The 13203-nt window shown below is 49.3% G+C and overlaps 1 protein-coding gene across 2 annotated transcripts in view; it reads left to right on the forward strand.

Annotated features, from left to right (window-relative positions):
- Positions 1-13203, forward strand: part of SYT17 (synaptotagmin 17) — an 84836-nt gene that overhangs the window by 12631 nt on the left and 59002 nt on the right. For both annotated transcript variants that reach the window (XM_080830197.1, XM_080830198.1), the window contains exon 3: positions 1994-2613. In XM_080830197.1, coding sequence (XP_080686323.1) covers positions 1994-2613 — 620 coding nt within the window. The remainder of the gene's footprint in view (positions 1-1993; positions 2614-13203) is intronic.

Raw genomic sequence — 13203 nt, forward strand, 5'->3', positions numbered from 1 at the left:
TATCTCAGGGTCAGATAGGGTCCACAGACCCCCCCTCCCCCACTAGGTCCACTCGGATGTGCAGCATCTGTGTTTGACAAGGTGGGATGGTTTGGGTGAGGAAGAAGGAAGAGAATGAAGCCCAGAGTCTCCCAGCCTCCTTTCACTCCCCCAAAGTATCTCTCCTCTCTCGGTCAGCTGTCTGCAGTTCACTCACCAGAGGGGGGAAAAGCTTACAATGCATGAAGTAAATCCTCTCGGGAAATATTTGTGTCTGATCTTTCCTGGGGGTATGTGGTGGGGAGGAAGTAGGAAAAGTTCAAGGGCTTGAAAGAGTGAAACAGAGGGGACGTGAAGGCTTCTCTGGCCTCAGTCTTTCCATCTGTAAAACAAGAGGCCTGTTCTCGACCTGCGCTGTCCAGTCCAGCGACCTCCAGCCACATGTCACTGGTGAGCATTTAAATGGGGCTAAGCCCCGTGGAGACACGCTGTATGTGTTAAATACCCACGATTCTGAAGCCAGGAAACACGAGAGAATTTAAACTGTCCACTAAAATGTTTTCCTTTTGATTAGATGTTGAACATATTAACATTCATTTCACCCGTTTCTTTGCCCTCTTAAAAAATGAGACAGTTTTATGTTACCTATGTCGTTTGTCTTTCTGAACCCCATTATATATGTCTTGAATAGAACCCGTCTAGATGATTCCTAGGTCTCCCGCCCAGCTCTGTACACAGACGATTTCCATTTAGCACAGAGTTACCAGAGTACCAACCATGCATCAGACCAAAGTCTCATGATGTTAGCGGACAGGACAGGTGTTGGGGCACTTAATAAGGATGTCATGAAAGAATGAATGCTACATGACCCTGCTTTATGTGCTCAATCTAGCGGTCAGGCTTGTAGGGGCAGAGAGGAAAGTGTAGTTACCAGGTTCTGCAGGGACCAGGACCTGGGGCGGTGTTGGTTTCCATTACTCTAGATAAGTAAGTTCTAGAATTCTCTTGGACAGCATGGTGCCTACAGTTAACAATGTTGTATACTTAACATTTTACTAAGAGACTTGATCTTATGTTAAAGGTCCTTATCCCCAGAAAAATTCCATAAAGAAGGCAGGAGAACACTTTGGGGGGTGATGGGTATGTCTGTAGCACGGAGCGTGGCGATGGCTTCCCGGGTGCGTACTTCCCTCCCAGCTCATATGCACCGCATTTTTGTGTTAGTTGTCCCTCAGTTAAATAGTTGTTTTCTTTCTTTCTTTCTTTTCTTAATTCCATGAGCTCATTACTAGAATCGAGGGGGGAGCAAAGATTCAAATGATGGACTTGGGAGCCATGAAGTCTGCTGGTTGAGGGGAAGGGGAGAGGTGCCCCACGAGTGGGAAAGTCCAAATGTGATCCTTGAAGAAGTACAGTAACTTGTCGTTTAGTAAACTCTTACCATGAGCACGTTCTGTGCCGAGCCCTTTCCATGCGTTGGCTCCATGAATCACCATCCTCTGAAGCAGGTGCTATGACTGAGTCCATTTTACAGATGGGAAACCCGAGTCCCAGGAAGTCTGGCTCCAGGAAGTCTGCTCTCCGGAAGTGGAGGCAGTATAGGCTCACGGTCAGCCTCAAGACTCTGGGGCCAGACAAGCTGGGCTTGACTCCTGGTTCTGCTTCTTTACGACCTATGTCACTTCCGGAGAGTTACTTTGAGTTTCTGTTTCCTCATCTGTCAAGAAGGGATCGCTGCTCCTAGAGAGAGGGATCTCTACCTTGTGGAGATCGGTGACTTGATACATCAGTGCGTTGAGAACAGTGGCTGGTTGTGATGGGGATGGTCGTGCCGCCATGTTGCGTCTCAGAGAATTAGTAAGAGGATCTCAAGGTGTGGAGGGCAGATGGCGAAGAGCCTTAGGAAACAGGGTCAACAGGGTGAGAATCTAGGAAGTGTTGCCAGTCTCATGAAGCCGCCCGGGTTCGGTCCCACGTGTGGCGGTGTTAATTGTTCTTTCTGGCGGCTGTTTAGGTCTTGAATCCAGACGGCCCAGCTCCCCGCTCATTGATATTAAACCTATCGAGTTTGGCGTGCTCAGCGCCAAAAAGGAGCCCATCCAGCCCTCGGTGCTCAGACGGACCTATACCCCGGACGACTATTTCAGAAAGTTTGAGCCTCAGCTGTACTCCCTCGACTCCAACAGCGACGATGTGGACTTCCTGACTGATGAGGAGATCTTGTCCAAGTACCAGCTGGGCATGTTGCATTTCAGCACCCAGTACGACCTGCTGCACAACCACCTGACCGTGAGGGTGATCGAGGCCAGGGACTTGCCGCCCCCCATCTCCCACGACGGCTCGCGCCAGGACATGGCGCACTCAAACCCCTACGTCAAGATCTGTCTCCTGCCGGACCAGAAGAACTCGAAGCAGACGGGGGTCAAACGCAAGACCCAGAAACCCGTGTTTGAGGAGCGTTACACCTTCGAGATCCCCTTCCTAGAAGCGCAGAGGAGGACCCTGCTGCTGACCGTGGTGGATTTTGATAAGTTCTCCCGCCACTGTGTCATTGGGAAGGTGTCCGTGCCCCTGTGCGAAGTTGACCTGGTGAAAGGCGGGCACTGGTGGAAGGCGCTGGTCCCCAGTTCTCAGGTAAGGGGCGGGTTGGCGGTCTTATCTGCTGAGAGATTTTTTTTTTTTTAAAGCTGATTTTCATTTCGTTCTGTAAATCGCCTTTGCATTTTAAAAACTTTCAATTTTGAAATAAGTTTTGACTTACAAGCAGTCGCAGACGCCACGTGGAGTTCTTGTGTTCTCGTCACCCAGCAGCCCCAGTCACAAATCTTACACAACCAGAGCGTGTTAGCAATGCCAGCAAAGTGACGTTGGCCACGAGGCTCTGGACCTTATTGAATTTTCGCGGAGTTTTACATGCACCACTGTGTGTGTGCGTGTGCGCATGCGTGTGTTTCTGTGCGTGCATGTGTGTGTATGTGTTTATATAGTTCCATGAAGTTTTATCACATGTATAGATTCACGTAACCATTACCACCCTGAGAGGTTTTTGTCGTTGATGCCGGGTTATTTAATAAGGAGAATGATGGTCCAGGGTATGAAGCTATCAGTCATTTTGACTTTCAGAAATTGATTTGGGAAAAATAAAATGAGGGCTGAAGAACAGGATGATATATGGATGTTTTTCAGGCAAATTGTGAGATTGGCTTCTTTCCCCCGACCAGCCCACAGACAGGCAGTTGGCTGCCGGGGAAGCCACCCACGGACCAGGCTCTGTCCCCAGTGGGCTGGGAGCGTCCCTCGCTTGGGCATTCTGTGGACTGGAGGATGACAGTGCACTCCGTGTGGGCGGAAGGAGGAGGTGGGCGCCCCAGGGAAGGAAAAGACCCAGCCGGTTGGAGGCCAGTGTCGTCCGTTCACGCCGAGGGTGACAATCACGTGTAACACAGGCAGGTTTACTTTAGGTCTGACATACCAAGGTGCTTTTCAGAGCTGAGCTCTCCTGGTCAGGGATTTGATGAGCCAGCATCACACCTGAGGACAGGCTTTAAACATGGGGACTGGAGGGGTTGCTCTACTGTGTGTGTGTCTTTCCATTCAAAGATAGATTTATCCTTCTCTTCATTTGGATCCCCCAAGAAGGAGAAAATCCCAAGGCAAGGGAAATCATTTATCAGGGAGGTGACACCAGAGGACACACCAGGAAGGAGTGGGACAGTCACATAACGTGTGTATTACCCGGCCGGCCACCACTGTGGGTGAACGGAGCCAAAACGTGCTGGGGAAATGGGAAGCCAGCGTTAGACACATGCCTACGAGTCTTTCCACCTGGGGGGCTGGGGAGCTGGGGTGTTTATACACCAGCTCCTATCAGCCGTTGAATAAGGGCTGTGGGGGATGGAGACGCTTCTTCCCTGGCATTTCTGACCTGTTCCACTGGGGGATAAAGAGATCTTTGATATCCACAGATGCAAAAAAGAAAAAAAAAAAAAAAGTACGAGAGCTGGCAGCCGCGTTCGGGCCCACATGCACCGAAGCGATCGGGATGGGGACGGGGTGGTCCAGGTGTTACCAGTGTGTGCTCTAATCCCATGTCCTCCTTCCCATCACATGACCAGGACACACTGGATGCTTTCTGTGTAGCCTCCTCACTGGGTTTCCAACTATTAAGAAACTTGAAAGAGGGAGACCCACTGGACCACATCGACTCTGTGTGGTCAAGCTCGATTGTATACATTCGAGTGGAAGTCCCTGGACACCCAGAGAATCTGGACATCCGCACACCTTGCCTTGGCTGTAGTGTGAAGTGTTAGAGTCTCAGTCAGGAGGTCCTGGCCCATCTACCTTAGTTTGATTCTCCCAAAACCCGAGGCCAAGGCAAGGCCCTGGGTGCAGGTGGTTTTTTTAGGAGGTGATCCCAGGAAACAGGAGTGAGGGGGTGAGGAGAACACAGGGAAGAGGGAAAGGCCACAGTGGGTCTTTGGGCCAAAATGGCCCTTTGGCTGCTGGTCAGGTGCGCTCGCACAGCCTCAGGGACAGCTGTCTGCCCAAGCTGATACCATGCCCCAGCAGGACTTTGGGACGGTCTGTAGCTGGCACCAGAGGCGGCGTCTGCCACATCCCTCTGCTGACCTGGTGGCCCCCACCTAAGGATCGTCTGGCCCCTTCTGTCATCCCACAGACCGTACATTCTCTGCTCTGTCTCCCCTGCTAGTGTGCAAACCCCATGAGGACAGATTTTTATCTTTTCTGTCCACTTCTCCGTGTCCTGTGCCTAGAACAGTGCCTGGCATGTGGTAGGTAGCGCTCAGTAATCTTTGTTGAATGAATGAAAGATGGAGGGAAGGAAGGATTCCCCGAAGTGAGTTTCTTTCCCTCACCTGCCACCCTCCCTCCTTCCCTCCTTCCATCTTGCTCTAAGAAAGGTTCATGGAAACCGACTGAGGGAAGAGTGGACTCCCCTCTCCCTTCGCGGACTGGCTGTGGAAATTACACTCTGTGAGTAGAAAAGCCAGTTGTCCGAGATTTGGGTTCCCTGGAAGCAGAGCTTGAGAGAAGGGTTTGGGTGTGGATTTGTTTGTAGGGCTGCTGTGACAAAACATCACAAATTAGAGGCTTAAAACTAGAAATTCATTGTCTCCCAGTCTGGATGTTAGAAGTCCAAGATCGAGGCCACGCTCCCTCTGAAACCTATAGGGGAGAATCTTTCTTTGCCACTTTCTGGCTTCTGGTGGTTGCTCACCATCCTTGGCGTCCCTGGGCTTATAGCTGCGTCACTTGAATCTCGCCTCTGTCGTCACGTGACCTTTTTTGTGTGTATCTCTGTCTTACAAGGACACCAGTCCTATTGGATGAGGGGCCCACTCTACCCCATTATGTTCCCATTTCAAATAATCACATCTGCAACAACCATATTTCCAAGTCAGGTCACATTCTGGAGTGATGGGAGTAAGGATGATAACGTATCTTTTGGGGGGTATCATTGAACCCACAACAGGATCTAGGACAATGCCCTGCAGGGGAGGGGGGAGGGAAGGGTGATGGCCCAGGGAGGATGTGGTCTTAGCCTCCCCCTGATTGCGGGTGGGGAGGCGGACTGTGGATCGCAGGATGGCGCTGTAGGGCACTTCCTCCCTCAGCCTGGGAGCCAGTCATTGGTACCCCCACCTGTCAGTCATTGGCTGGGACCCTACAGGGAGATCTGATTTTCAGTGGGGTGGCCCTGGGCCTGCCTGTAGCTTCTGCCCTGCAGAACGGTGGTTCTAAGCCAGGGGCAGTCTTGCTCTCAGGATGGTTGACGGTGCTGGGAAGCATTGTGGGTTTGGTGGGTGGAGATCTCTGGGATGCCGCTGAGCACCTGCAGTGCGCGGGACAGCCCCTGCCACGAAGAATGTTCTAGCCCAAAGCGTCCGTAGTGCCAGAGGGAGAAAGCCCATGGTGGAAGAAGGGGAAATGGAGGTTCAGGGACAGCAACAGGGTCTGCCATGCAGGCAAGAGGAGGGCAGGGCTGGTCCCCGAAGGCTGGGGAGCGTTTTTCCAGGGGAAACAGTCGCTGGGAAGCAGGGAGAGCCAGGGGCGGAGGGTGTTAGGAGCAGACATCCAGATAAGTGTGTTTTCATCCCAAATGTAGAAAAGGAGATACTAGTTCTGATCAAAAATCCATACTGTGCAAAGTAAGCCTGCCTTGGAGACAGAAAACAAAATCCTCACACGATGCCCTGGAGGCCACTGGATGTTGATGCTGGTTTTCCTGGCAGGCCAGGGTCTGCCTTCACCTGAGCGAGCACTGAATGGGAGGGGTAGATGCAGCCGTGTCTGGGGGTGGAAAGCAGAGCTTGGCAGTTTCTTGTTTTCAGCCTACCTCGCCGGTGTGGGATCAGTGTGGCTATTAGGGCTGAGTTCTGCATTTCTGTGCCTTGGAGAACCCACGGGAGCGGTGGCGGGTGGGGCCGGCGTGTAGGCATCGTCTGGCTCACGGCGGAGCGTCCCAGCTGTTTCGTGACTTTGAACATTGCGTCTTTGATCTTGGCCTTCAGGACAGTAGCAGCTAATGGAGCTTCTGTCAGGTTTTTGGTCTCGTTGATAAGGTTTGGCTAGGAGATAATGAAAATGAGGACAGAGAAATAGAAAGCATATGGGGTGATTGAACAGGTGTGAAGTTACTCTCACCGCTGAGAGAAATTCTGCTCATCCAAGTGGACGGCAGCGAATCAACACTGTGGCTATTGAATGTGAAATCTTTGTAGGCTCCACTTTTTTTTTTTAAAAAAGATTTTATTTATTTGACAGAGCATGAGTGGAGCGGAGGGGCAGAGGGAGACGGAGAAGCAGGCTTCCCGCTAAGCAGGGAGCCCTAAGCGGGGCTGGATCCCATGACCTTGGGATCATGACCTTGGCCAAAGGTAGATGCTTAACTGACTGAGCCACCCAGGCATCCTCTAGACTCTACTCTTTCTTTAAAAAAAAAAAATTAGTAATTATGAAAAAACACACATAACAAAATTTACCAGCTTACCCATTTTTTTAAAATTTTAACTTAAATTCTAGCTAGTTAACATACAGTGCAACAGCTTAGCCAATTTTAAGTGTACATTTCAGTGGTATTAAGTATATTCACAGTATTATACAACAGTCACTGCCATCTGTCTCCAGAACTCTTTTCATGGTGCAAAACGGAAACTTTATACCTATTAAACAATAGCTCCCCATCCCCTGTTGCCCCCAGCAACCGGTAGTCACCATTCCTTATGTTTCTATGAATCGGACTCTAGGTGCCTCCTATATGTAGAGTCATACAGCATTTGTCTTTTTGTGACATAATGTCCTCAGAGTTCATCTATGTCATAGCATGCGTCCGAACGACCTTCCTTTTGAAGGTTGAGTAATACCCCGTTCTGTATGTATACCACGTTTTGTTTGCTCATTCGTTCATCCGTCAGTGGACACTCTACCTTCTGCTTCTTGTAAGGAACTTCATGATACTGTAGTAGATATTGCAACATATATTATGACATATTATTATGTAACAAATGGGGTAGCTATTATTAGATGTTAATATGTCATATACTACAGTATATAATAACACTGTGAGTAATACTGTGATGAATATGGGTGTATACGTATTTCTTCAATCCTTTTTTGAGCCAGAAACCTACCCAGGATGAAGGCAATTTATTTTCTTTTAAGATCCCGTGGCTTTGGGAAGGATGGGCAAGGTGGTGGGGAGAGTAGATGCCGCATAGACATAGCAGAACCCCCCAGAACGTTAGGAGGGAGCAGAGTTCTTGTTCTGGTTTGTGGCTAGAATAACATAACCTGTGGGTACTGGTTTGCCTGTGCCGAGCAGAGACCTAGTACCTACAACTTTGCGTCCCTTACCGTGCATTTGCACGGATGTGAGCTCTTTTCAGGAGAAAGGACTTTTTGGAAGTGAAAGTCCCTTGAACTGGGGGAGAATGATAATGATTTTGACCCAGTAAATCTGCAATAAAAATAGCGTGCCTGTATAAATTATTCAGTTATGCATTCTGTATTTGTCAGGTGCTTTTCATGTTCTAGGGTCTGGGACTTGTGATAGAGCTGTAGGTTGGTGTCTGTGCAGCTCTAAATGATGTACATAGCCCAAGTAGTTTATCCTAACAAGGGTCCATTTTACAAATGTGGGAACTGGGCAGAGGGAAATAATTTGTCTGTGCTGCTAAGTGGTAGGACTGAGACTGTTTGATGTAAAAAATGGTGTGCCATAACCACAACATTGTACTGGTTCTCTCCCACAAGCCAAAAGTCCCTGCCCTCGTGGAGTTTACATTCTGGTGGAGGGAGACTTGTAGCGAATAAATGAGTTAACAAATAATGCCGGGTTTCACTCTCAATGCCAAGAGAGTAAGCAAAGTAGGATGAGGGGCTGGAGAGGGATGGCTGGGTGGTGAGGCTGAAGAAGCTATTTTAAATGGGCGAGGAGATGAATTAAAGTAGAGAGCTAGATGGAGTGAGGGCATGAGCCTGGAGGATGTCTGGAGGAAGAGCACTCCAAACAGTGACTTTGGGAAGTGCAAAGGCCCTGAGGCAGGAGCTGGTTTGGCATCTTGGTTACTGGAGTAGTGTAAGGGGGAAAGCATGATAAGAGATGAAGTTGAATTGGTATAAAAGGTCACTTCACATCAGACTTAAAGGTATAGGTGAAGACTTTAATTTTAATCATAAGTATGATGGCAAGCCCTGGGTTTTTGAGAAGGAGAGGTGACCCTGTCAGGCTACCCTCCAGAGAAATCACTAGGGGACAACATACTTACATCCAAAATATATAAAGAACAGCAAAGACCCAAAAATTAAAAAAAAAAAAAAAAAGAAAGTAAAGAAAGAAATGCACCTGAGTGGCTCACTGGGTTAAGCATCTGACACTTGATTTTGGCTCAGGTCATGATTCTCAGGGTTGTGAGATTGAGCCCCACATCAGGCTCTGTGCTGGACATGGAACCCGCTTAAGATTCTCTCTTTCCCTCTGCCCCTCCCTGTTGCTTGCACTCTTTTTCTCCCCTTTAAAAAAAAAAAAATCCCAATTTCGAAATGGGCAACAGTTTTGAACAGACACTGCACAAAAAAAGATACATACAGATGGTCTCTAAGCGCATGGAGAGGTGCTTGACATTGTTAGCCAGTCAGAGAACTGCAGATTCAAACCGCAGCGAAACATCACTACACACCCACCTCTTGGAATGTCTAAAAGCTACAAAGACTGACAACACCAAATGTCGATGAGGACGTGGAGCAGCCGGAACTCTCAGACAGCAGAGGGGTATAATGTGGTAGTAGTTCTTGTGAAACTGAACGTTTATCTACCTCCATGATCCAGCACTGCCACGCCTAGGTATTTGCCTAAGAGAGATCACATTATGTCGACACAAAAAAAATCACACTGAGGTATTCACAGCACCTTCTCCTGTCACAGGTCCCCAAACTGGAAGCAGCCAGGTGTCCCATCAGCAGGATGAAGGATAACAAGCCAAGGTATATTCCTGTGATGGAGCATTATTCGGAAATAAGGAACAAAGTACTGGGATACACACAGTAACACGGTTGAATGTCACTAACATTATGCCAAGTAGAACATGTTTCTGAGCAACCATCATGCTAAGCAGAAGCCAGACCCAAGAGAACACACATACGGCTGCATTTGTGTCAAGTTTGAGAACCAGCAAAACTAATCTGTGGTGAAAAAAATCAGAACAGTGGCTGTGGGAAGGGGACAGTAGGGGAGGGGATTGAGTGGAAGGGAGCAGGAGGGTCATTTCTGGATGAATAGTGATGTTCTGCATCTTGACAGGCTTTTGATACACAGGTTGTGCATTTGTCCAACTCATCAGGTGCATGTAAGGTTTGTGCACCTTGTTGGGTGTAAATGTTATTTGCGGGGGGTGGGATGCTGTAAAGATGCATTGAGATCGGGCTACTGACAGGCCTGCTGAAGCTTCAGGGAGAAGTCTGCCAATGTCTGTAGCCTATTTTAAGATGCCTTCCAAAAAAGATCTTTGGAGGGGCGCCTGGGTGACTCAGTCGGTTAAGGGTCAAACTCTTGATTTCGGCAGGGAGATTGAGCCCCCACATCGGGCTCCGTGCTAAGCAGCGGGGAGCCTACTTGAGACACTCTCTCTCTCTCTCCCTCTACCTCTTCCCCCCTCAAATAAATAAGTGAATCTTAAAAAAAAAAAAAAAAAGATCATTAGATGCACCATAAGGCAAGTGTAGCATGGCTTTAAAATATTAATGTAGAATTATTAATAGCTGCATTGCAGAAGCTAGGTGATATGTATAAAGGAGGGGACTGTACAGATCTTTCAGCTTTTCTGGATCTGACAGTTCTTATAATAACATGTTGGAGTGCAAAGAGAGACGAAAACAGAGGCACCAGTTAGGAGTGATTTGCTGCAGTCATGTAGGCAGGAGGCGATGTCCTGGACCTGGTGTGAGGTGCAGGTGCACGAGGGGCCAGGTGGAGAGATGGTTAGAAGGCACAGGACCAGCCCTTAGACGTTCAACGCCGGCTTTGGGGGCGCTGTAAAAAAAAGCTGCCCGACAGAGTGGGGCTTCTGCTGTCATGCTGGCTGTTCTCTTCTTTTCACGAGGGGCAGAGGCTCCCGGACTTCGGCCCCACTGATTCCAAGGTCCTGAGTCCTGGATGAATCACACTTCAGTGAACGTGTGGGGAGATTCTGGTCCATGTCGGCTGGGGTCCTCATGCTGAGCGATGCTGAGTGGCCAGAGGGAAGTAGGAAGGGCTGGCCGTCCTAGCCGGACATAGGGCTCAGAAGCGTGGCTCTGCCACTCGCTGGCTGGCCCTTGTGGTGGTTGAATGAGCTGCGTCGCCCACATCGGCTGCCATCAGGATTATGTTTGATGGGGCCATTTGGGAAGGAGAAGACTCAGGTTGGAATGCTCTTTAAAGTTCTTGGGGGATAATTCTGCATTGCGTGGCACATAGTATCCTTTATTACAAAGCCAGATTTTCTACTGAGGAGCAATGTTTGACTTGTGCTCAGAAGAAGAAAATGTGTTGCGTCAAAAGTGACATTTGCGCACAGGAATGCTGGATATTTATGTTTCTGAAAATTGCTTTCACCTGAGATTTGCTCTGACTGAAGGAACGTGTTTCCGGTCTTTGATGCCTAGCACTCAGGGCCCCGTGGCTTAGGAAGCGAAGTCTGTGTATATTGCCTTTGCCAAGTAGGATTGAACGATTTACATTTAGCAGTAAATATGTTCTGGGTCCTCACACATCCTAGAACCTAGGCGGTGTGCAACACTTACATTACCCCACCAGGTGGATGGTAATGACACTTGCATTTCATAGATGGGGGACCCTGAGGCTCAGAGAGGTTAAGGTACTTACCCATGGTTGCACAGTTGGAATGGGGACTGGAAACTGAGCTTGAGTCTAAGCCCACACCTGTACATAATCTATTTAGGAGAAAGCCCCGGCCAACGACTTTGTATATTGATCTAGCCTATGTAAGTCAAGTGGGATAAGACTGCATTTTTCATAAGTATAACCACATTTTTATATGAATATGTGCCTTGCTTCCTTCCCCCTTTGGAGTTATCTTAGAAGGAACTCTGTGTTTGCTTGGAACGTGTTGTTGAACAGAGCCTTCAGAGTCCAAGGGGCGTGTGCATGGCTTTCCTCAGCAGCACCAAACTGACTGGATTTTTCTTTTTTAAGATTTTATTTATTTATTTGAGAGAGAGAGAGAGCATGAGAGAGAGAGAGCATGAGAGGAGAGAGGTCAGCGGGAGAAGCAGACTCCCTGCCGAGCAGGGAGCCCGATGTGGGACTCAATCCCAGGACTCCAGGATCATGACCTGAGCCGAAGGCAGTCACTTAACCAACTGATCCACCCAGGTGCCCCTGACTGGATTTTTTTAAATGTCCACAGGACAGTCTGATTTGGGAACCAAGACAAGTGTCAGTGTGGGATTGCTGTTTTTTTGATTGAGGAATAGAGAAAAAAAATTGCATAACCCTGAGGTAAAGAGATTTACTTTCCTTGTGTGGCCCTCAAAATGTCTGTTTGTTCAGGAATCTTGGTTAAACTTGACAGAACTCATCTCAAGCTAGCTTTGGCCAGAGAGGAAGGCTTGTGGTCACGTGGGCGTCCAGTGCCATTGGGTCTGGGGGGGTTCAGGTTATGCCTTGGGAATCTTTCTCAGCTGCAGTGTTCCTCCTCTCGGCCTTCCTCCCTCGTCTTTCTTCTCAGGAAGACCCTTCCTGTGCACAGGAGCAAAAGTGGCCGCAAGGTGGCCCAGGCTTCCCTTCCACCAACCAGGACATACATGGGGGAAGAGAGGTCCTCTCTTCTATGAGTTCCGGAAGTCCCAGGGAGGATTCTCAGGGGCCCGTCTTTCCTTGAGTCCTACCCTTGTCCACATGGTGGAAGAAGGTTGGTTCTTCTTCTACCGTGTGGTTCCACATCCACATTCTGGCCGGTGGCCACTACTCAGGAGCCTTGCAGTGGGAGTGAGCGTGGTTTGGGAGAAGGAAGGGTGAATGTCTTCTTACTTAGCTGCCATGGTTGCGGTTCTTTCTTTCTTTGTTGCCGCTTCCCTGGCTAACGCTTTCCTGGCCAACCTCCCCAACTGAAGAAGGTGAGTAGGCAGGGCCCTGGTAGCAGGCGGATGTCAACTCTTTGGAAGTTCCTGGAAGTAGAGGAGAGTACCTCATGGTTCTTCACTGTTGGGCTCCCTTCCCTGGGGGAGGCGCTCTCAAGGATGGGTCCTAATCAGAGGGCACATTGGCCCTGGGCAAGTGGTCTCTGACCTAGGCTACGCTCTCCTCGAAGCAGACCCTGAGACCAAGATTTGAGTGCAAGTATTGTATTTCGGGGTGATGCCAAGAAGAACCAGAAGGGAAGTGGGAGGGTGAGACCTGTACTAAAGGATGTGTTATAGGGCGGTTTACCACTGTGGGCACCTGGGTTGTGATCTGCCCGGGCACTCAGTGTAGGGGTGATGGCGCCCGAGCGTTTACTCACCAGCTCCCTGCAGGGTGAGGCTGAGGGCTGTTTCCAGAAACCTTTAATTCCCTGGGCTCCTGCAGCCTTTTGTGGACATGGAAAGGGAGGACTCTGGTGGCCAGAGAGACTCCTCAAGGTGGGGAGAGGTGGGACTGGCAGTAGGGAGCTCGGTGGTCTCTGGCAGTGATGTGGTCAGGCCCGGGGGCGGGTGGCACCTTCT

Source organism: Martes martes, assembly GCF_963455335.1.
Source record: "Martes martes genome assembly, chromosome: 18".
Lineage (NCBI taxonomy): Eukaryota > Metazoa > Chordata > Mammalia > Carnivora > Mustelidae > Martes > Martes martes.